We start from the raw sequence: 24,909 nt of genomic DNA on the forward strand, positions 1-24,909 counted from the left end.
AAGTGGCAAATAGATTTGCAAGACTCTTTTAATGTGTTTAGGATATATAATGTTTACATGATGCACATAAAATTCATGATTAATCTTGCTTATTTTGCTAATTGTTCCACCTGCTTTTCCTGGTCATTAAAAAAATATACACATATGACCTTTTCCTGCCTGTTAGTCTGAAAGCAATATACTTCCATGTCTATTCGTTCAGTATGGACATGCTTCTTATGCTCTGAAATTGATGAGTAGCTTTTGCCACTCTTCCTGATAACTGACACACTTCAGAATACCTCTAATTCTACCTATTTTGCTATTGATTGGTGCTATTTTGATATAAATCCTGCTTAAGTTAAATTCTGGGCATATTACTATTCCGTATTATTTTATATAGTCAGCGTGGGTTTAGTGTTCACTCTTCTCATTGCTTCTCCTCTCTTTATCTCTCAGAATTTTCTGACATGGTGGCATGCAGAATTTCAGGTTTTGGTGTTGTGACGGAACTCAGTTTATTCTTATTCTTGAAGCTGTTTTAGTGGGAACAAGGTTGTCTTGAGAATGACTTCTCCATACAGACATTGGTAAACACTGCAGCTGCTGAGGTAAGAGTAATCTCTTTCCTTAGAACATGTTTTGCTCTGGCTTCCCCCGATATTCTTTAGTAGCAAGGACGTGAAATCATGTGTTGATACATTTCCACACTTGTTAATAACTGTGCTTTGCTCAGATGTGCACACCCAACCCTGTGCCTTCAAAAATGCCCTCTGTTCTCCCAGGCTTGCAGTTTCACTCTCCTGTCTGGATGTGGCTGTATTTTGTCGAGGATTCATTGAGATTTAGTCTTCAGATGGTTGCTTTCCCCAGTTCAGATGAGTCCCGAGGCTTTATGAAAAACAACCATTTACTAGTTGTACAAAATACAGACTTTCCAGACAGGGCTTCATTGTGTCCCAAGCTGGTCCAGTTTGTCATTTTCCTACCTCAGCCTTCATTATGGCATTTTTACAGATGTATACAATGTACTTTGGTTCTTTCAGCTATTACTATCCATGCTTATTGGTCCCATTCCTCATCCTAAACAGGCCCCTCCTCTGGATTCACATGTAAAAAGAGAGTCTCTAAATGAGAAAGAACTTTCATTATTTGTCCAAGCCTGACCTATTTACTTCACATGATGGTCTCAGTTGCATCCATTTTTCTGCAAAAATGATGTTTGTTACTCTGTATGGCTGAATCAAAAGACACTGTGCAAACATATATTTGTTGTTAAGGGAAACCTAAAATGACTCCATAACTGGGCTACTGTAAACAGTGTATCAATAAACATGAGTGTGCATCTACCTTTTAGTAAGGATGGTGACTTTGAGTATATACCCAAGCGGTAAATTCTACTTAAAAGAATTGTATGTTAAACCTCCAAACTCCCATAGTGGCGGCACTATCTTACTCTCCCACCAACAGAGGACAAGGCCTCCATTTCTCCCACTTGCCCAACATCTGTTACTATATCTTGTTTAGTAACCACTCTGACTATGATGAGGTGGAATCTCACTGGGGTTTCACTTTGTATTTCTCTGGTGGCTGAGAATACTGAATCTTTCCCCCATGCATTTATTTATTTATTCATTTATTGGAGATTTCTTTTAAAAAGCCGGTTCAATTCTTACTCTTTTGGGAGTCATCTTGTTTATTTTTGAGTTCTTTGTATACTCTGGATTCATCTCCTGTTAGATGAATAGTAAAGCTCTCCCCATTTTTAGGTCCCATGCAAGTCTGGCTGTTATTCTTGAGCCCCCAAGTCCTACTTAATGTCTTACTGTCTTCCAGTGTGGTGCTTATACTTGCTCTTACATTGAGATCTTTGATGGAAAATACAGTTCCAGTTTTATTTTTCTGCATGTGGGCACCCCATTTTTCAGTATTATTTTTTAAAGAGGCTGTCTTTTCTTCACTGTAGAATCAGGTCACTGCTTGGATTTAATTCCTGAATTCTCAATTTTGTTGGATTGATCTATGCTCTGTGTCAGTATGTCTGCCCGTGTATGTATGTATGTATGCATGCATGTATGTATGTACGTAGTGTCTTACTGAGGGTTTTATTGCTGTGAAGAGAACACTATGACCAAGGCAGTTCTTATAAAGGAAAACATTTAATTGGGGCTTCAGAAGTTTAATTCATTATCATCATGGTGGTAAGGATGGTAGCATGCAGCAGACATGGTGCTGGAGGAGCCAAGAGTTCTACATGTTGATCTGAAGGCAGCCAGGAAGAGACTGGATGCGTTTCACATTGGGCATAGCTTGAACATTTAAGACCTCAAAGCCCCGCCCCTGCAGTGATACACTTCCTCTAACAAGGCCACACCTCCTAACACTGCCGCTCCCTATGTCCAAGCACTCAAAGACATGAACCTATGGGAAGTTTACCTATTCAAACCACCACAGTGTGTATGTGTGTATGTATATATGTGTTGCCTGTGCCATAGTATTTTTTGTTGAAATCTTAAGTTCTTAAAACATATCTCTATCCTTCCACTTTTTTCTGCTTCTAGAACACTCCTAAGAACGATGTTGGGTCTTTTTCAGGTTTTGTTTTGTCTTGTTTTTTGATTTTTAATTGCTTAACTTCCACTTCTTCCTATAGTGAACAATTCCTTCTGACCCACCTTCTAAGTCATTGGGTCCTTTACAGCTTTTGCATTTTTAATTCTCGCATTCTATCAATCCTCATTTCAAGTATTACATCATTTAAAAGCTCATCCCTTGACATATTTCAAAGTGTTTTTTAATTTATAAAGAATATACTAACCTGTCTCATAACTATAGTATTTGAAGCCCCTGCTTTTGTTGGTAGTATTTTGTGTGATTACTCTGTGAGCTGCTCGTACTTCTTAGAACATTATTTTTATAACTCATTGAGGTTATGCTTTTATTTCTACCATCACATAAGGGATTTTGCCCATCCGGTTCTATCTGTGTTCTTACTCCGACATTCTCTTAATATGCAAGGATGTGATAGGGACTGCAATGCCAATTTATTTTTTTCCTTAATTACCTGTTCTGAGTATAAGCAGCTTTCTATGGCACATCCCAGGGGCTGGAGGGGATACTGGCTCATCTTCATCCTGAAGGGTAAGGTAGACTTCTAGGGAGCCTGCTTTAGAGCAGTATCACCTCTGCCCATCACATCCATCCTGGTGCTCAAAACTGAGTAGAGCACATTTTGGTGAATATCTCCAGGTAAAAGTGCCTTTGCTGTCTGATGACATTTCATCTATACTTTTGACCTGGTAATTTCTCTTTTGCTAGTTTAGCCTTCAGGACATCAGCGCAGGCTTGGCGCTGCTTGCCTGCAGATGTCAGCTTCTTTTCATCTTCCTACATCATTTGGTCAGATTTTTCCTTTTGGGAAGGGAGGTTTAGACAGGATTTCACTAGGCAGCCCTGGCCCTGAAATCACCACCTTCCTGCTTTACCTTTTTAGTGCTGAGACCCCCAAGTACACACCTGCTTCTGGATTTCTTGCTTTCAGTTCTTGAACTTGACTTCCATCCCTAACAGCCATGATCTGGGGCATGTGTCAGTGAAATCAGTTAACATAAAAGAGTATGTAAATTGTGTTTATTCTCAAATAACAACTGTTATATAAGAAGAGGGTCCACAGCTTTCAACAAATTCTGGGCCTGTTACAAAACTGTTGAACTACATACAAAGTAATTTTGGACAAGTTAATTCCAGTTTTATTTTTCATCTATATGTGTATGAAATTATTTCAGGAGCTTAGGAATGGAAAGCAGTCTCTGTGTCTGGAGCTTCCTGACTATCTGGACAGGTTGGCTACCCAGTTGGTGTCATAGACACGTCCCCAACTCAGCCAGCCCTTTCTGCGTACTGGGGATTTGAACTTGGATCCTATGCTATTACTTTTCCTCTTTACCTGATGCTGATCAGCAGTATCCTTTGCTTGCTTAAGCTCTGCCACTTAACCTTCAGGAGCTCATTCCAAGTTGGTCTCAGGTCCTGTTTTATTAGTTTGAGATTCCTTTTTCTAGAAAATGTAAGGTAGTGGAGTATCTCAGTTTTGCAGGCTTTAGCTTGTGTGTCAACTACTCAACTCTGCCACTATAGTGATTGTAACTAAAGAATGGGTAGGGCTATGTTCCAATAAAATTATCTACAAACCAGATGGATCTGGCAGTGGCAGGGGTGGGATGGATGTTGCTAACTTCTGCTCCACTCTACACACACACACACACATACACACACACACACACCTCTTACACATGCCTGGAGGCACTTCTGTATCCAACTGTTTCTCCAGATACCCCATTTACTTTCTATACTTAAATGTCCCCAGTCCCCCAAACCCGGTGCCCTCCCAGCATTCTTAGTCAATGCTACTGCCATCCAGAACTGCTGAAGGCAGAACACTGGAGCAGAGTGCGGCAGGGCGGAGGGATCCTGAACACGCCCTCCTCTCTCATCCTCTAATTCTTTGGAGATACCTAGAAGAGGTAGGTCTGGAAATGGCATTTGACACAGAAAGTCAAATTTTACATTTCACTAACAGAACTAAATTTTATTTCCATGTTTATTACATGTTTGTCTTGGATGCTGAGTACATATTAGAACTGACTTAACATACAACTTGGTTGAAAGTTTGATATTCTCCACTGAATGGGTTAAAAAGGAATGTAAAACTATAAAACACTGGTTTAGATCTAAGTTCTAAGTTATGGTAAATACAACAACAAATGTCTTGCTATTTTTCTCTAATTTTCCAAGATGGATTTCACTATAAAAGCTTTTTTTTTTCTTTTCAAGAAAGGAAGGGTTACTCATAAAACCCTTTTTAAGTATAGGGTACAAGTAAGTCTTAACACAAAATCCTACTGTCTACTTAAAGTTATGAGCTGAGGGGGACTAACTAATGTCACCTAAATCTACTGTCATAAATCTGAACCTGCTATTTGCTTTTGTCAGGGGCGGATAGGAAATCTGAGTGTGACACACCATCTAATTCCATTTGACATTCCTGTTAATCATTTGGTGCTCAGAACAGGGACGGTCGGACACTGCTCAGTGACAGAAATTCAAAATCAGTTCCAAGGGTGCCAGAGCTAAGAGAAGTGACTCACTCCACTTCCACACCCACAAATGGAGACCAGTAGCTTTTATTACAAGTTTCAAGACAAAACCGGTATGTTGTGCTGGTAGAATTCATGTGACACAAAAACGATTGCAGTGTGGGACCAATGATAGATTACAGGCGTGTAGCACAGCACTCCCAGACAATTTAGGGTAGTTTTTTGTTGTAGGTCATGTTAAAATCATTTTTTATTTTCTACCATGGACAAGGAGAAGGATTGCTGAAAGTGCATAATGCTTACTGTTCTCCTGAGTTTTAGGATCACTTGCAAAAACTTCTAATTTATCTCATTAGATTATTGATATGCTTTCTCATGTAACCGTTTTGATGATTTATGGCTTTTAAAATTTCACCTTAATAGGAAGCTGTTAAAACTTTTCTAAATCGGGTTTCTAGTATCAGATTCTCAAATGAGAAAGAACTAGAGAAACTTCATAAAAATTCAACTTCCCCCTTCCCAGAAAAGCCAGCATCTCTCTGAAGTGCACAGGCAAGCTCCTTTTCTTAGAAGCTGACACAGGCTAGTCAGCTTTCTTTGTGTGTTTAGTGAACAGAGGTGAACACTCCAGGCTCTGAGGACTGTTTGTCTCTACTGCAAATACTCAACTCTTGCCAGTGAGGTGGGAAGCAGCCTTAGATAGTGTGTAATTACAAATGAAGGAGCAGTGGGAAGCTGGCCTTCAGGGGAAGCTGGCCAACACTGCCTTAGACCCAGAAGTCACCTTCAAGGGACTAGTGTCTTGTTGTGTGCAATGACTGACTCAGGATATCTAGCAGTAAACCACTACAAACATTTTGATGATGAATATTTTAAATTTAGCTAAATCTCTGAATTAAGTAAAACTCTATTAAGGATTATGCTTTCCATTAGGGATAACATCAAGAAATTGCTTAAGCATTAGTTACTGAGGGTTTAATTTAAAATTAATAAATGATGTCCATACAGTTTAATATCCAATTTAATTTTTTTAAAAACTTAATGAAAATATAACAGAATCAAAACATTTAAAATAAGTACACTCACTACCCACTCCAGCAATTCATTTAAGTCATACCAACTATAGAATATGAAAAATAAATTCAGAAGTGTAATTACTTTAAAATACACTACTTCCACTTTTAATATTTTACATTTATGTATATATTCTATAGTGGAAGCAGAAATTCTCTCTAAAAACATTATCTTCTTAAAATCTTGAGGTGCATATTAGAGCCACAGGCAATATCTGACATATAAAATTGCAGAACAGGCCTTTTGAATTTGGCATCACTGGTACAATACAATGATCAAGATCTAGAACTGTACAATGCCTAGACATTCGAGGAAGAAGAACCATTATTCTCTTCAATGTAGAATGACCAATGCATATTCTACAAGGGCAGTGAGATTAGTAATTCTGTTGGGTATATGTCCTGACATAATTTCCAAATGTACAACAACACAAACAACTTTGTTAAGGCCATGTTTTATTTGCTGATTAATGGACAAAAGGCAATGTAATTTATTTTCAAGTATTTTCTTGAAAGTCTGTGCTCATAAAAATCATGAAAAGTTGGAAACAGACTGTTAAATCACTGAAACTTTAAATATATCTTACACAATCTCGTTTGTACAAAAATACAAGTTAAATATAAACATAAAGCAGTCATGGTAATTTTATGCAAATCTGTTTTATGTGATCTGTAGTTATATATAAAAGTTTCTTGGTTCTGTTATTTGTGAAAAGATCAACACCAGATTACTATCTATTAGCAAAGGGCCCTAAAAAGCTTACTTTAGCATTAATCTTGTACATGGTTATAAGTATTTTCTAATTTGAGATCATCTAAACACTGAGAAAAAGAAAATAAAAAGGGCAGTATGTCCATAAACCAACAAATAATCTGGCTGCAATGTATCATAAACACAAATCCACACATCTGTACAATGAACATGTTATTACACACCCACACACACACCCACACACACACACATCCGTGCATGTATGTCTACACACACTGCACACATAACAACCAGGCCAAATACAGCCTAATGAGGCGCCACATCCTGTTCGATATTCAGCTGTGCATTTTTTCTGACTTCATCAAATGAATAGCTTTTTGTCACCTTTCCATTCTTGAAAACCGTATGAAGAAGATCCTGCAGAGCATAAATTTTGTAATTAAAAAGACCATTAACAAATATTCAAATCATGCTTTGACGAATTTACCTAAAAGGTCAAAGATACAAAGCTGTTCAGAGTGTCAGCTTACAATAGTGAGATTGTGATAAAACATTCTTAGGCTGGTTTTCTTAAAAGGAGAAATAAGACACCAGATACCTGATCTTTTCTACTGTTGAAGAATCCTATTTGCTTGGGAGAAGTCTAAGTGGTCCTGGTAACCGCCACTCAACAGAGCCTGGTCAACAGCCTCAATACTGTCTAGACCTGCCTATCTACAAGTTTAATGTTAGCCATGAAATTTTCGCCTTAAAATCAAACGGGACTTGCGTTCCATTCATAGTGAATGACACAGAAAAAGACCCTAACTGCAAAGAGAGGAGCTGGGTGTCTGTGGAGGGGCTCCCCATTCTGAAGAATAGGGGAGGGGAGTGTGGGAATGAGGATGGGACTGGGAGGAAAGGAGGAAGGGGCCTATGACTGAGATATAAACTGAATTAATTAAAAAAAGAGAGAAAAGGAAAAAAAAAAAAAAGAGACTCTATCTGCAAGTCATGGAGAAATCAACAGAGGATGAAGACTGAATTTCCCTTAGGCCCTGAAAAGCCTAGTTTCTATATGAAAAATCCACTTAAATTCATCTTAATTTTCTTTCTTACAATACACATGACATTAGCTGGTATCTTGTGTTCTCTAAATTAGTCTTCTAGATGTAGCATTTGCTTTTGTAAGTTTCAGTATAACCTCCTGGAGAAGGCTGGTTTCTCTGTGTTAACTAAAATGTTTCCATGCTCAGAGACTGCCATCGTACAGACTGGACAGAAGCTCTCAGGTGCTGTTCACATTCATGTTTCCTTTGACTTCTCTCAACTGGCTTTGCTTCATTTGATGACCCAATAAGCAAAACCTCGGCTGCTCCAATTGTTATGTGAAATCTACTCAATGAATTGCTGATGGGCTACACAAAGAGATTTCATTCTAAAAGCCTCATCTACAAGTTCATATGATTTTCATAGAAAGATTATTTTATTAATTCCAACCCCAGATCTTATAAGACATAATACAATTGTCGTAAGCAGTCCAATCTGCACAGTACTAAAGCATCATAATAAACATATCATAAATGTGTGTTTATGCTTCAAGACTATACTCATGAGAAGTTTTTCCTCTCAAACTCAATCTCTCCTCCCAGCTAGTGGCTTAGAGACCTTTTAAACTTTTAGTACACAATGGAAGTATACTTATGCTGGAAATCACCAGATCACAGGGCCTACTTCAGCACGGACAACTCAGTTAGGGCTTCCCCATTTGCCAATCATGTACTCTGAATAACCCACTCCATTTCTATGATACCAAGACAACTAAGACAACTGCTTTTATTTTTTAAGATCAGAATTTCCTGAGACTCAAATAAGACTAGAGAAAACCTGAAGTGGTTATTTTATGTTGTAAAGAAACAATTCCTTTCGAAAAGTTTGAAATTTGGCTAGTTGGTCTATTATAAAATTACAGTATATTACTATAATATATATAGTTATGTGAAGTTCAAGAGCACAAGTATTCTTTGCTCTGCTTCTCCAGAAATTAGTCACTGCCAGGAGACAGTAAGATTAAGACCAAATATACAATATCCTGTTAAAGGCCATTAATATCTATCACGTTAGTCACTGTAGAAAAAAACAAAACAAAATAATATTAAAGCCAGAAAACTGTTCTGAAAACAATTTTTTAAGTTTAACACAAAACTCCATTTTCTTAATTTGAAAAGCCAGTTTACTATTGTTTTAAATCTCCGGTCAACAGATACTTACGTGGCCATATTCCTCAAGGTCTCCTTTTCCTTCCTCAAGTGTAACAAAGTTCCCTGCTGGTGTCCTATGTAGAGATAACCGGCCCTTTTTTGACCTTTTGTTGGGATCAGCAACTGGGTCCTTAAAGACATTAACCTGAAATCCAAATTAAGTGAAAACCGATAAATCATCTTCCACCAGAGCTCAATGCTAGAGCATCTCACGTGCTCACACAAGGCCTTGGGTTGGATCCCTATAGCTAGAACCATTTTTTTTTAAAGTGTTATATACAAGTTTTAAAAGGTTATAGTGTTGTATGTGTAACTGCATCAGTCTACAATCGCTGTTAGAAACATAACTCAGTAATTAGCCTGTTTTCCTTCAAAATATCATGTTATGGAAACCAAAATCTTGGATATCTTTTACAGGGTAATTTGGACAGATGTGTATTCACTACGGTATTTAAGATCCCTCTGTTTTCATTATTTCTCACATTTACCTTAGTAAGAGCTCAGAGGGATGGTGCTGGCATCTAATCCATCCAGGACCACACTGCAGGACCAGGACTCATAACAATGACAAAAAAGATTTAAAGAATCTGAATATGGGGAGGGCCTCCCCTTTTCTGAGGAAAATGGGAGGAGCGAGGGTGGGACTGGGAGGAGAGGAGGGAGGAAAAGTGTGGGAGGATGAGACTGGAAGGAGGAGGAAGGGGGCTGCCTTCTGGACATGAACTGGATAAATAGATAAATAAAGACTCTAAAGACAGTCCAATGTCTAGGATCAGAAAACAAGGGGGCAAACCACAGATGGCACCAGCAGTGGCAGTGGCATGGAAGAGCAACAGCTAAGATGGTCTCTGGCTTTCCCCAAAGAGAGGTGGAGGACAGGACACAGGCTCTCTTCAGGGTTTTATTTATACTTGCGGTGCCTGTGCGCGAAGGCGGTCCAAGTACAGCTCTGTGGCATTGGTTCTCTCCTCCACACTTCTAGTGAGTTCTGGGGATTGAACTCTGGTTCCCACACTTGTATGGGAAACACTTTTGTCTGCTGAACCATCTTGCCTGCTCTAGCCCCTCAGGGCTCTTAGCTTTCCCTGACCCTTACTTCACAGACTCCTCAGCCTTTAAGAGGCGATGAAAGATGAAAGGGATGGCTGCTTAGCTACACTATGGCTCCCAAACATGATTCTGGTATCAAAACCAGAAGCTCAAACTCCACTCTTGGAATAGTAATTCCATACTTGATTACCTTCAGTAATTCAATGGCCAGGTTAGCTGACAATCTTACCCAAATAGAACCAGCTTCTTCATGCAAAGGCATATGCCAAAACAATGGTGGTAACTGACCAATACCATTCCCTTAAATCATTCAGCTTATTGGTTTCCTCATCTCCTTTGTTACTGCCTGACATCTTTCTCTCCCATCAACACCATATTGTGTTCATTGACCATGGCAGTCCCTATACTTGTCACAGATACATGGAAGTAACAGGGAAAGAAAAACTGAAGGACATACCCCAAGGCCATTTGTTACAACATAGCTACACTTGAAGGAGCAATTCAAGAGGTCTCTCGTTAACTTCTGCAGCAAAGCTCCGCCAGAACCAAAGGCAACATTCTCAATACTCCATTTTTTTTTGTTTCATTCCCTCTACAATCTAGAAGATTAAAAACAAGCAAACAGATGGTCTGGAAAATGATGAAGGTTATTCTTAAAGACAATACAGTAAAACTCTACGGTTGCTTTGTACCAGTTAATATTCAGATAAGCCTTGCAGATAGTATAGTGCACATTTTCTTTCCACAGTCCCACTTAGGACAAAAAAAGGCAGGCTGAAATGGGTGTGTGGAAGGACGGGATTTCACTTGCAGTTTTTTTTGTGTATTGTCATTGTGACTGGGCTGTGGGAGTGAAGAGTAGTGAGAAATTCGCTCCTTATACCTAAGGCTTTGCAATCTCTCTCTCTCTAGCCACCTCAAAGCTACGGTCAGCCATCAACAAAAGCTGAAATATGACTACCCCCAGGGATTTCTAATTGTCACGAATCATAGTACTGTGTTACTACATGCAGGTTATTATATGCACAGCTAGTGACTGTGTGAGTCAACGGTTCCTGGCAGGAGCATGTAATACTCGTTTACTGTGATAGCAGTGACACTGCCTGGTCATAAGCAGGCACATGCAATCCAGTCACAAGCAGGATTATGAACGGTGTTTTAGGTGTTGGGACTTATGACTAGGTCACTTGAAAGAATAATTATTGAAATTCACTTCATTCATAGTCCTCTCAGTGAAAACTCTGTCGTTAGGGGGCCTGAGACACCTGTAGGACTGGGTTAACACCTTGGCTGGAGGAGCAGAGTGGGGTGGCTGTGACCACCACTGCTAACACTCTCAGTAATACTCAGGTGGCAAGAAGGTAGTTTAGTTCAGCACAACTAAGTAGTTGATTCAAATTTCAAGAATCTGACCGCAAGTACTTTATTTTAGGCATATCTAAGCATAGCACAATTCGGAGGTTTTTTTTTTTTTTTCGGTGATACTAATTCGATCCTGTTTGTACAATAAAGCTTAGGACACTCTTTGTAAAGTACACCTGACATCTTCCATAAAGATGGGGTCTATAAACTGCCATAAAGATGAGTTCTGTAGGCTGGCAAGCTTATATAGTGAGGGTCTGGAGGAGGATCTGCTTGGTCTCAGCCACACAGAAAGTGCAGAAGTCACTAGGCTATCAACATATCTGCTCCCAGCTGTCTTGGCAGAAAACAGGTTATGTAACTCTCTCCCTTGGAAGAGACAGTCCTGTGTTTACATTCCTGGTTCCCTCGTGCTTATCTGTGAGCACAAGACGGACACCACAATAGGCACAAGAGCAGATATGTATAAAAGCTAAAGGAAGCATTTTATTAAATAAACTGTATGTTTTGCCTTAATTCTTACTGAAAAAAAAAATTTTTTTTGTTTAAAAAAACACATAGAAGAATTAGACGGTTGGAATTTTTAAAATGATTGCATTTCTCATTGTTGGATTAGTAGCACATGATGCTATTTGGGGTTTTGATTCTGTTTACAAGGTTGAAAAGATCAATCTGAGACAGCATTTGGCTCACAATTTCAAGTTACAGTCCCTCACCGTGGAGAAGTCAAGAGAGCACAGGGCTCAAAATCAAACCCAAGGAATTGTGTAGTCCATATTGGGTATGTCTTCCCACCTCAATCAGTGTGATCAAAATACCACCACAAGCTGACACACCAACCTGATCTAGACAATCCCTCAGTGAGACTGTTCCCAAGTGACTCTAGAGTGGCATGCTGACAATGAACACTAATTCTTAGACCTACTTTGAGCTCTTCCTACAAAAGCCTTTATTTCTGTTTGTCTTCAGAATCAAGACAGATGGGGGCTACTGAGGCCTGGAGAGGTATGCTTTGGCTACCATTTCAGTACTTTAAGCTACTATTATTTCTAAACTGTAAGCACACCAAGGGCATTTACCATCAAAAATATTTGAAAAGACTCACAATTGCATTTAAGTTTTAATAGGCTGTTTATGAATAAAAAGGAGGTGTTTCAAGAACAGGCATTTCCTTACTGAGACACTCAGGTAAACACATACCTCTTGTAAAGTGTTGATATCCACTCCATCTCCTTGAATGACTCTGAGATAAGGTGGCAGCAATTTGTAGCCCTTTGAGTTCTCAGTAACAGGAAACTTCTTGCCTAAAATATCTAAGACCTGAATGAAAAACAAACACACACACATGACATAAGTAACTAAAACTGTGGTGGAGGAGAGTATGCTTCCCAAACTAAAGAAGTATTTTTCTTTGTTAAACATTTTTGAGAATAAAAAAAATTCAATTACTTAATCTTATAAAGTTTTATAAAATTTGGTTCCAATACCTTCTAATCACATTAGAAACAGGTGTGTCTTTTCCTATTCAGTCAATTTATATCACTAAAATTACACAATGTTCTTTCCTTCACATCTTTCAAATTATACAGATTCAAGGAAAAAAAATCCCTAATGTTAAAACAGCATGTATTTTAAAGAGTATAAGGCACGGCATGACAAACTCATAGTTACGCCTTTGACTGGGGTTTATTCTGCTTGTGGCCAACAGTTCTGCTTGGTTTACATCTGTCTAACATCTGAGTCACAATGCTGAGAGAAAATACAACCACCAGAGTAAGATGGAAACAAAGCATATACAATGTATAGTTGGTCCAAAGCTCTTGGCTCCATTAAATCTAACTCCTGTAATACGTAAGCCATGCTATCTGATGACTGCTGCTCAGGACTGTATAGCAGCTCACACTAACACAGATTAGAACTTGCTCAGGAAAACTTGGTCTGAGACACAAAAGACCTATAGGATCCCCCCCCACACACACAATAATTACTTCATTTCCTGACAGAAATTAAAGATCCTAATAAAAATATTCCATATAAATTTGTTCTTATAACCATCACAATGGAAATTTAAAGTTGTTTAGTTTGTCAGAAGTAAAATGCTTCAGGCTAAGGCACCAAGACTGGGCTGTAACCTATGGTCCCACATCCTAGAGTGAAGTGACATGCCATCTGCTCATGAGCTGAAAACAGTTGTACAGGGAGACAGAGGCCCACACTGGATACCAGGGCCCTATTTCCACATTTCTCAACCTTGGCAGGTAATTTCCTCCTTTACAACAGAAGACCTACCAGAGGTTTTTTTTCTTTTTTTAAGGATTAAAGAAAGCGTTTTGGTTTAGATTACCACATGGTAGTTCTCTAGTAGAAGGCTTCAATGAACTCCTGCTGTGACAAATACTTTGTAAGAAAGGCAAATCGGGCCCTGAACAGGCCTTTCTGCTTATTAAAGGAGCAGTATTATCTCCAGTCAGGCATGACTTGAAAATAGTTTTGAATTATCTGTATTCCTTATTACCCTGAACACACACCTTCTGTACTGACAACTTCAGAACTGTGATTGCTAATAAGTGGAATAAACCACAAGTAAGTTGATTAAGATGGTAATGCTACTAATTCTGAAGGCAGACAAGGAAGTATTCAGCAGACCTTAGTTGTCTACTTGACAATGTATAAATAAGCTAACCTTTATGTCCTTTCTCTGTAATTAATGTGTAACCTTGGGCAAATCTATTGCTCTGTCTCTGGGTTAAACCTTGAAGAAACAAGCCTTTCCTCAGAGCACACAAATGAGCAGTGAAGTAGCCAGTGCCCAGGCACCCTAACAATACACACTGCAGTTCACCTTCAACACAGTGTCAAGTGGATTTCCAGAATCAGGTCTGATGATGAGTGGAGCCTCTGTACTTCTCGACACTATTAGATGTCTCAGGTCTTCACCCCATATTTTCTCACACGCATTATAGATGTCATAGCTGTCGCTGACCACAGACACAGGCACTGATGAGAACTGTGTTACTATATGTTCAAAAGCATCTTTTTCATGGTCTTTTCCCCAAGCTGTTATGGTACTAGAAAACAAACCAAAAATACAGATTTTCTTAGGCAGACACACAACCTATTTCTTAAGCATCATTAACCATATTATCAGTATAACTGGGAAGGGGATCCAGTTTAATAAGTGCACATCAGAAGGCAAATAAACTACTCCTTGTCCAATTTGTTTTTAACACCACAAGTTAATTATATTCAGCTTAGCAGTTATTATTACTTAGCTCTTAAATCAATAATTAATCAGTAATAAACTGGTTTTGTTTCAGCATCCCTCAATCTACTCAAAGTCAGTGAACACATGCAGCCTTCCAGGATGCTGGAATGGGGGAACCCATGCTCCCATTTTCGCTTGGCAATGCTAGCACCTGGGTCTTTTCTATGAATCTCTGGAACTGAATATCAAGTGACTTATCTGTCTTTTCTACCTTCCAAAATATTGTACTTAGAGGCAACTATTTATACTTTCTTATGGCATCATTATGGCATATACAATCAAATAACTGTAACTATACCTGTTATATCTTAAAATGCCCAGTAATAGGCAGTGATGCAGTTTACAACCTACAGGTTCTTTACTTACAAGTATGTGTTCAAGGAACAAGAATCGTAAGAGTTAGTTTGAGCACAATGTAATTTAAGACAGAAAACAAAATGTAAACACTTCTTTTAGGAGAGAATGACTCGTGGCCTTGCCATAGGCCCACAGACCAAGCAAGCAAGAGCAAACCCTGACACTACGAGTCATATTTTGTTCATCCTTTAAGAAGATTTTCTTCTCAGGTATTCCTTGATAAGGATGAAAAGGCAACTAGCAGAACTACATTCCTTTAACTCACAAACTGTCATTTTATATTATTCTTTTTATCCTAAAGGACTAAAGTAAATACCTTTTCCCCGTCAGTGGCTGTTAGGAGTAGCTAGCAGGTGCATCTGAGGACTATGAAACTACACTCACTGAAATTGAGACAGGGCCTATGTATACAAGTCACATCATAGTGAACATTCTTACAAACCAATAGCTATGCTATCAAGTCTCTGCCTCATGCAGTTGTTTGCACGCTACGGGGAAGACACAGGTGAGAAGCACACTTTCATTGCAACTGCTCCTGTCTTATGTCAGAGAATTAAGCTCAGTGTTCACCAACCCTGAAGAAAATCACGCTGTAAGAACAAAGCACTACAGTTTTATGTAGCTTCTGTAGCTCCTACTGACTAAGTCTGTACTGACAGTCCCAAGTTTATGTGCACAGGTCTGTTACCCACTGTCAGTGTCATCATCAGGGTGAGTTTCAGTTCTTAGCTGCTGAACTTTCCTAATGCATGTTCTCTTTCCCTTGACGTCGATGTCACCGTCCACATTTCAGTATTGTGGAATTTCTTCATTTCTCTGCTGCCTCTCCGTTCTCCTGCCATCGAATCGGGAACCAGCCTCTCTGTTATAGACCGGAACTCTTTACACACTCCACAGACACATGGAATGTGACTACTGCACAGCAGGAGCCAAATGCCTATTTCCCCAGGACAGCATTTCTATTGAGCAGTGTCACATCTGTTCAATGACTGCTACTGATGCCATCACTCCAATTCAGATTAGGCTCACATCTTTCTAGTCTGAGAGAAAAAGGTGCATAACTGAATTATTTTTATTTCCAGACTCCAATTCTCTAAGGAAATATTTACAATAGCAGTAATGATTTAGAGCTATTCTAGATGTTAGCATTCATCCTAACAGCCATCTGGTATAAAACTATAGCTTCTCCTTTTGTGTGGTAGATAGAGAAAGGGAAGCCACAAGAGAAGAATGATGTGCCCAAGGCCACCTACTGTTTCAGCTGTTAAGTCAAGTGGGCTTTTAGGCAAACACAAAAAATATTATGGGACCATAAAATACACTGTCCTTTTCATTTAACGCAGGAGCTCTAATAGACTCTCCTTGTCTTTAGACTCACTGTATATCATATGCTTATTACTTCAAAGCCTACTTAGCTGAGAGCCTACTGTGTCACTATGTTAAAAAATTAAGACGTGTATAGACTAAAACTCCAAATAACTTTTATCACTTAACAGCCATAATTTCCTGTTTCCTAATATTGAAACTTTATGAAAAAGTTCTCAAATGGCCTTCCCACATAGCAATGTCTGTAATGTTAGCTAAATGTACTCTCCCGAATCACAGTTCAAATGATCTGTTTTAGTAACTTTATCTCATGTTTATCGACTTCTTTGCATTCATTTAGCCACCCAGCTTTGGACCTAACCTACTATTTCCTAGAAAGCCTAGCTTCTAGTTTCTAGCTTCTATTTTCCTTCTATCCAAATAACCTAAAATCTATTCCTAATGTATCATTTCCTCAAAACTTAAGGATTTTCTTTTTGAAAATGTCTAATTCATAAGTAAGCTAGAGCTGAATATAATCACAGCACTTTGGAAATGGAGGCAGGAGAATTACATACACACACACATACACACACACACAAATACATACATAACAAGTTCGAGGCCAACCTGGGCTACATGAGATCCCGGGCTACATAAGACCCTGTATTAAAAAAACAAACACACAAGCCAGCCTAATGTGCACACAACATTCAGCATTAAGGTTATGAATAAATTAACCTTCACCCAACTTTGCAATCTATTTTAAACATAGCTATTTTAGCCCTTAGTCCCCTGAAGCATGCACACACTCTAACCATAATGCTTGATAAACATGAAAAGGTACTACTCAGAAAATGCTCACTCAAATGTTAGTGTTCCCTTAAGAAGTCAAGATTTCACATATTATCTCTATAAAAGCTTTTTTGATCTGGCCAATGGATATAAACCTTCCTCAACTTGTTTGTGGTTACAACAAGCACCCAAATTGTACTCTTTAAATAAAAATGCTTAGCAAACAGAGCAGACTGTTACTGGTGCACTATTTTTATCTTGGGGATCAGCTTGGTATCTTTCTGCCTCCTGCAGCACCCAGCAGACTGCCTTGCACATGAAAGCTGGTGAGTTACTGTGTCAGAATGGTAAAGCTCAGCTTATTCTGTACTCAACGTAGACAAGGTTTGACACACTTACTACATATGCTGGTGACTTCAGAGAACTCTAGAACCAGACTGGCTGCAGCCTGGATTCTAATCTTCTAGTGTACCTTGAGATGATTTAATAAAAGCAAATAAGCAAGCATAGAACCAGAACACCTTTATTATTTATTAAAATATCTTATCTAGAATTGAAGATACTAGGTCCAGATGACAATTGCCAGGGCAAAACTAGGTGAGATCACACAGAAAAGCAGGGGCAAGTAACCAGCACATTCAGCACTTCTAGTCTTTACTTAATGAAGAGGAATTTATCTGCAGAAGCAATGCAGTAAATGAAAAACCATTCCTTAAAATACATCAATATGGCAATTGTTAAGTGTTCGGAAAGCTCTTCAGTTCTTTTACTAGAGAGGTTAAAGAATCCTAGTCCTGCTGGATACTAGTCTTGTAAAAAGTGTGAAAAATCTGTACTGTCCATGAGAGTTTATTTAGCATCTGGCTTGGCTGTCAAGTAAGGTGTTGCTGAGTTGCAAAAAAATTCAAACAAATTTTAGACAGCAATTTTTTGTTTGCAGGCCCATAGATAGAAAGAACCCAGGGCCTTATGCATGCAAGACAAGTGTTCAAATAGCAAACACAAGGATGAGAACAAACTCAGTTTTACCTGTGCTCTGCTGCTGGAACAGAATAGCCTGGAACAGGATCTTTTGTTCCGTAGTACTTTTTAATTAGAGCAATTCCCGCCACTGTATCTGTTCCTTTGAAATTAACCAAATGAGCAGATGCCCCTATGCCAGCAGTCTGGAAGATCAACCACAAACCAAAATTCAAAACAGGAAGATACACCCCACTCGCCTCATCCCATTTCTCACCAGTTTCTTTAACCCTGTACTTGTGCTGCTCTGCACCAGGATTCGCTGCACCTGTCTGTCTACCCTCCATCTAATACATAAAGAACTGGACCATCTCATCTGCTGAGATGTGTCTTTTCTATGCACTGGGAAGAGGACACATAACAGGTATTTAGTTATCTGCTGACCACACCTCCAGAACCGCAAGAAATGGCAAACTCTGTCCCGGTGATGTTTTGAGAAGTGGACAGCGAGTGGCCTCTCACTGTACTAGTTTAGTGTAGACTCAGGTATTTGAACACCTGGTCCCCAACAGGTTGTGCTGTTTGGGGAGGCTTAGGAGGTACAGCCTTGCTGGAGGAAGCCCATCACTGGCGGAGGCTTCAAGGGTTCCAAGCCTCACTGCACTTCAGTTTTCCTACTCTGCTTCATGCTTGCATTTGAAAATGTAAGTGCTTGGCTTCCTATCCCCACCGCCACACCACCCTGCCGTGGTGGCTCTCACAACTGTCTTCCACCTGCTGCTTTTGGTAATGACGTTTTCTCCCAGCAAAAGAAGCAGTTAATACAACACTGACAATCTACACTGTCTTTATGAGACTCATTTTGGTTGCTCACCTCTTGTGAAGAGACTCCTCTGTACCCGAAGTCATGTAACTTATATTCCAGACCATCTAAGTTACCAGAAGTTTCTAACAAATATTTGGCCAGTATTTTCTTCTGCTCTCTTGAATTTGTGGCCACTGTAATTGGATACCAGGACTGAACGAGAATAGTCTGTAACAAAAATTAAGCACATTATTAACATAAAATATTGGGCTCCTTCTGGGGATCTCACAGCTTTCTTCAGGACCTCCTGTGCCTCTGACCTCTTAGGAACCAGGCGTCTCTCTGAGGGCGGCAGGGGGTGCACTGTAGATGCAGCTTGTTGCTCTTCACTGTGAGCTCTCTGAGCCCGAGGAGACAACTCCACACAAGTTTTGATTCAAAGCTCCAAAGAAGCATATAATGTTTTGAATGACCTATGAAGGATCAGTTCATGTTGCGGCACATCACCCTAAGTTCCTAAATGGTTATTCTGGATTCTTTATGTGTATGGATCTGCACCAAGCAGGCCCACAAAACAGCTCTGATTTATGCACGAGACTCTAAGAAGTACTTATTTAAAGTGGTCAGGGCTTTACTCCTTTAGACTAACTTGGTTCTAGAGGAGCTACCTGATATAAGAGAATCTGTTTGAGACCCATGCTTAGCACCCTGAGCTTTTGTCAAAGAAAAAGTGGCGTGAAGTACGTATGTGAGGAAGTGCTGCTAGAATTGTGAGATTCTTACTTTCTAGTATAAACAGTTCTGCAGTTTCACTATTTTCTTGGCTGCCAGAAAACTCCAAATTCAGGCTGATGTGTAACCACTGGAATCACTCTAGTTAATTTGGCTTGAGAATGTACTACTTCAGTCTAGGATGTTAAATTTCCATTTTTACTTTCAAGTTCCCAAGCTTAATAGTATATTATCAGGAGCAGCTTCCAATCTACTTTGGAAAAAGCTAAAAGATATCATTACTAAAATGGGAATGACAAATAACTGAGCTTGATAAAAAGAACAGTTCATTTCTGATATAATTTTTACTATACATAAGCTCAGTGATCAGTAAATGAAACAAGTTAGAAGAAATTATTTCACCTTGGACATGACACTCTGCTCATCTAAAAAGAAAGCCACTGTGGCCTTAGACTCCTACTGTTGAATTAATATGGTCCTCCACGTTTCTCATTTGAAGCTCTAGCCCTCATTCCTTGATTCTGGGCTATCCTGTGATCAATCATGTCTCTGTCTCTCTCTTTGTCTCTCCCTTAACCCCTCCTTGCCTGCCTGCCTGAGAGACTGCCTAGCTTAGCTGAATGCAGGTTTAAATCCAAGCAAGACCCAAAGAACAAGGGAATCACAAAACCACGGAACAACTGTGTGAAACAACTAAGTCTAGGAATAGTTTTTTAGTCAATAAATATGCAAATCCCATCTCTGACCCAAGTGCTCACAAAATTCCTCTTCTGATCCCACTGCCCACCATGATCCTCCTAACTCCAAGCAACAGCCTCAGTAACTTGCGCTTCAGTAGGTATCATTCCAGTGTGAGCTTTAGACAGGTTCTATCATTATTTGCAAACTAATTAATTACTTTCAATTAAGACAGGATCTCACCGTGTTGTCCAGCCTTGAACTTGTCATGCTCCTGCTTCTGCTACCATGTCTAGCTCCTCACAAAGTTTAGTTATAATCTCTTTGCTTTCCAGAAGGTATGGGAGTGAATGGCAATTTAAAGAGAATTGAGGTCTTCTATGATTTTGCGATGTTTACCACCTTAATCATTTCTCTCTCACACGTCAGTTCGGCCACCCCCATCATTAAAAGCCAACACTTTGGATTTTATGATTCCTAATACAGAATTACCCATTCTTCTAATACCAACTCAGCATACATTTTCTTTATATTCATATCCATGGTTAGCTAACAAGCTGCCATTCTCCCATAAAAGACTTTAACAAGGTATATCTTACTCTTATTTTTGTGCCAAGCACAGTGCTGTGTGGTAGACAGATAAATATTTGATTTACATTCACTTGTTCAATCAAATTCAATCACTCTATGTTTGTTTGTTTTCTAGAGTGGTCCCTATGTAGCCCTGGCTGGCCTTGAACTCAGAGGCCTGAGTGCTGGGATTAGAGGCGTGTGCTATTACACATGGCTCACCTCTGTATTTTAAGCTCAGTCATCAGTTTGAAAGACAAATGAAGAGCAACCTGAAAAACTCTAGTTGTGTTATCACAACAGAAGACCGACCTTATTCCCATTGAGGAGAGAAACTACTATCAGATATAGCCTTGCACAACACCAACCAAACCAGTTTAAGTCATACTGCTGTAAAACCACACCCCTTTACAAAAGACACAGTAGGTGGAAGGAGCAAAGGGGGTTGGGGAAGGCAAGTTAGTCTGGGCTAATCCAAGGTCTACTGAAATAGGCAGACCTTGATGGCAACTTTTCCAAACAGCAGTATGCCCACACAGATCAAGTCTGCTTTTAGCAAAGAACTGAGAACTTTCCTTCCAGAAGTGCTTACATAGCTGTAATATACTTGCCCATCTGCTCACCTGGCAGGCCTTGGTTTCTCTATCTTTGAAATGGCATTTCATCAGTATAATCTTTTAAAAATCATTTTTAGTACCAGAAAGTTTTCATTCTGGTTTTTGGTCACAAGGGAGAGTCTGACCTACTGTGCTTGCTCCTTAGCCGACAAGCATGCCCGAGGCCATCTACAGAACTCCGAGGCTCTCTTAAACTTACCTGGACACCTGGTTTGAAAGGACCAAAGCTTCTACTGACACAATGCTCACTCAGGTGAGTAGCAATCCACAAAGTTATTAATTATTTCAAACTCACGCTCAAAAAGATAAATTGAGGTAACTGATGCTACTTAAAATATTTTAAAGGATGAGCATGTTCAAGCTAGTAAGTCCTAAGTTTTTTGTGTCTGGCAACAGATTTTAAGTAGCCAGTGGAAACTTAGATCGGAGGACTCAGGATGAATTTCTTCAGAAGATACAGTGATTGTGCATTATGTTTAGCAATAATGTGTGTGCCTTTGCAGAGGCAAAGGGAGGGTGATGAGCTTCCTCCTCTGTGCTCTGCCTTGTTGCCTTGAGGAGACTGAGATCTTGAAGTTGGAGTTTGATGGTTTTTGGTGACGCTGGTAGCCGGGTAAGCTCCAGCAACTTCCCGTTCTTGCCCCGCCCAACATTGGGGTTGCAGGTGCACATGGCCTTGCCTGACTTGTGTGGACACTGAATCCTGGAGTTCAGATTGTCATACTGGTGCAGCCCCGTCTATAGCCCCATTTGTTTAATAGTTTTTTAGTTTATTTTATTTTTTTCTTATCAGTTACATTTTATTAACTCTCTATCCCAGCCATGTCCGGATCCCTCATTCCCTCCCAGTCCCTCCCTCCCTCATCTCCACCGTGCCCCTTGCCAAGTCCACTGATAGGGGGGACCTCCTCCCCATTCATCTGATCCTGTTTTATCAAGTATCTTCAGGACTGGCTGCAAAGCTCTCCTCTGTGGCCTAACAGGACTGCTCCTCCCTTGGGGGGTGGGGAGGCCAAAGAGCCAGTCATTGAGTTCCTGATAGAAATAGTCCTTGTTCCCCTCACTATGGGAAACCAATTGGTTACTGAGCTACCACAGGCTACATCTGAGCAGAGGTTCTAGGTTACATTCATACATGGTCCTTGGTTGCATGTCAGTCTCAGAAAAGACCCTGTGCCCAGATATATTTGGTCCTTGTGGAGCTCCTATCCTTTCCTCATCAGACTAACTCCCCTTCTTTCTTATGATTCCCTGTACTCTGCCAAAGGTTTGGTCATGAGTCTTTGCTTTGAGAACACTGCTAGTTAGAGTCTTTCAAATGCGCTCAATAGACTCCTGTCATATGTTCAATGCGCATCCCATCTGTCTTTCTAAATGAGGATTGATAATCTTGTTTAATAGTTTTTTATTAAAACTGGTATTTATCAAAGGAGGGGAACAAATGCTAATTATGTATTACTAGTCACCACCCTGTGATCGAACTTTTTTTAATTCCTCTTAACTTTGTGGTTTCTTAGTAAAATATACAAAGATAAAAATGATTAAATAGTCACTTTCAGAAGAGAATAAGGAAAACTTTCTAAGGGGCAAGATGAAGCACTAATTATTTAATCATTTTTTTCCCTTTTCCATGTTTGAAAGTAATGTCTAATTGAGTGGAAGAAAAGGTAACGAATCAGAGAAGATTTGACAGAATAGGATATGGTCAACTCTTCACGAGAAGAGAGGAGGCAGTTTTACTGGGGCAGTAACAGAGAGAATTCTGGTGAAGACCAAGCATGAGACTAAGAAGGATCCAGGAAATTAGAGCAGATTGCTGGAGATAGTTTGAAGCCAAGCAGAACAATTCAGAGGCTGAGAGAAAAGCCAGCCCTGAGCCCAGAAAAAACTAGGTAGGGCGAGCTTATTATTAAGCAGTAAGTCTCAGAGGCTGAGCACATTCTAGGCCTTGATTAGATCATATGGAAGCTAGAGGCTTCCAAGACTAGGCCTAGGTTAGCAGAAGGAGGCAATAAGCCTCCCAGACAACAACTGAACCAGGAGAATAAAAGCTCATTTTACAAAACATATTTCAAACATATTCTTGGGTCTATTTTTCCAAAATCTTACTTTATGCAGTGTAACAACAAATTACTTTCATCAATGCTGAAATGCTGATGTTAACTATATAAACACCAGTCAGTGACCATGGTGTTTGATTGTTGCATGCTGGGTTATTTCCTTCACAGATGAACTATTATAGTAATCCATCAAGAAGCTAGATATCTTCATTAACACTGTGACTGTGGCAATGAGGAACCACTTAGAGATACATATAAGGAGCCTTCCCCCACTACACCAAAAAAGCAAGAAACAAAAATCAGACTACCAATGTACCCTTTTTTTTGATTTATAAATTAAACAGTGGGAACACAGAATCATGTCTATATTTCGATTAGAAGCTAAAAAAAAAAAAAAAATCAGTGAAGGAATTGACTGTAATTGAAAATAATGTCCACTGGAAGCCTGCAGTTAGTAAGGATGGAGCTGGGCTGCACTTCTCCCTGTGCCCTGAGCTAGCATACACGGAGAATGACAAGGGATCAGTGGGTCTGGGGTAGTAGCCATTATGGAAGTGGAAACAGGACAGCCAATTCAAGGCCTGCCTGAGTAACTTAGTAAGGCCTCGCCTCAAAAAAACTTTTTGAAGAAAGAGCTGACGGTGTAGTTTAGTGGGAGAGTTGCCTAGTGTGCACTAAGCCCTGGATTCCAGCCCCAGTGGTGCCAAAAAAACAAAAACAATTTTAAGACAGATGTCAACTGGGCTTTAAGTAATCACTATCGGCCATTTGATTTAGACAGAATCTCCTACAATCAGACTTTATTGGAAAGACCTAAAAGATCACTGATGAGGAAGCTGAAGCAGAAATTAACTGCACATTATACAGCCTTACTAATGGCAAGCCACCAGATTCTAGTTCAGTACCTTCAATCACCACTAAAACAGAATTGTGAACTCTGAAACCCAGCAACCCCTCTCACCTCAATCCAGTTGGTAAGCCAGTAGCACTCTGGGTCGGTATTTTCCACTGTGAACAGCACGTTCCCTCTGGGGATGACTGAGCCCTCAGGAACAGCCTTTACTTCAATTGGGAGATGACCATCATATTTCTGGCAGGAGACAATACATCCATTTATTCAACAGGCGATATGCAGCTGCCTGTTGTATTAAGTATTTTTTTACATTTTATGGAAACTAATTTTTTTTACCACTGCAGAAGGTACAGATCTCGTTACTCGAGTATCCTGCAGGTTCTAAAGGGAGTGGAAGTGA

The 24,909-nt window shown here is 39.6% G+C and overlaps 1 protein-coding gene across 1 annotated transcript in view; it reads right to left on the minus strand.

Moving 5' to 3' along the window:
- Nucleotides 1-5,146: 5,146 nt before the first annotated feature.
- Nampt (nicotinamide phosphoribosyltransferase) overlaps nt 5,147-24,909 on the minus strand; it is a 32,267-nt gene continuing 12,504 nt past the window's right edge. The window contains 9 exon segments of the mRNA XM_055624551.1: nt 5,147-7,277; nt 9,111-9,245; nt 10,608-10,727; nt 10,729-10,749; nt 12,713-12,832; nt 14,355-14,580; nt 18,264-18,400; nt 19,069-19,227; nt 24,618-24,746. Coding sequence (XP_055480526.1) covers nt 7,167-7,277; nt 9,111-9,245; nt 10,608-10,727; nt 10,729-10,749; nt 12,713-12,832; nt 14,355-14,580; nt 18,264-18,400; nt 19,069-19,227; nt 24,618-24,746 — 1,158 coding nt within the window. The 3' untranslated portion in view covers nt 5,147-7,166.

The sequence above is a fragment of the Psammomys obesus genome, unplaced genomic scaffold (genome assembly GCF_907164565.1).
Source record: "Psammomys obesus unplaced genomic scaffold, mPsaObe1.curated_primary_1811, whole genome shotgun sequence".
NCBI classification, from domain to species: domain Eukaryota; kingdom Metazoa; phylum Chordata; class Mammalia; order Rodentia; family Muridae; genus Psammomys; species Psammomys obesus.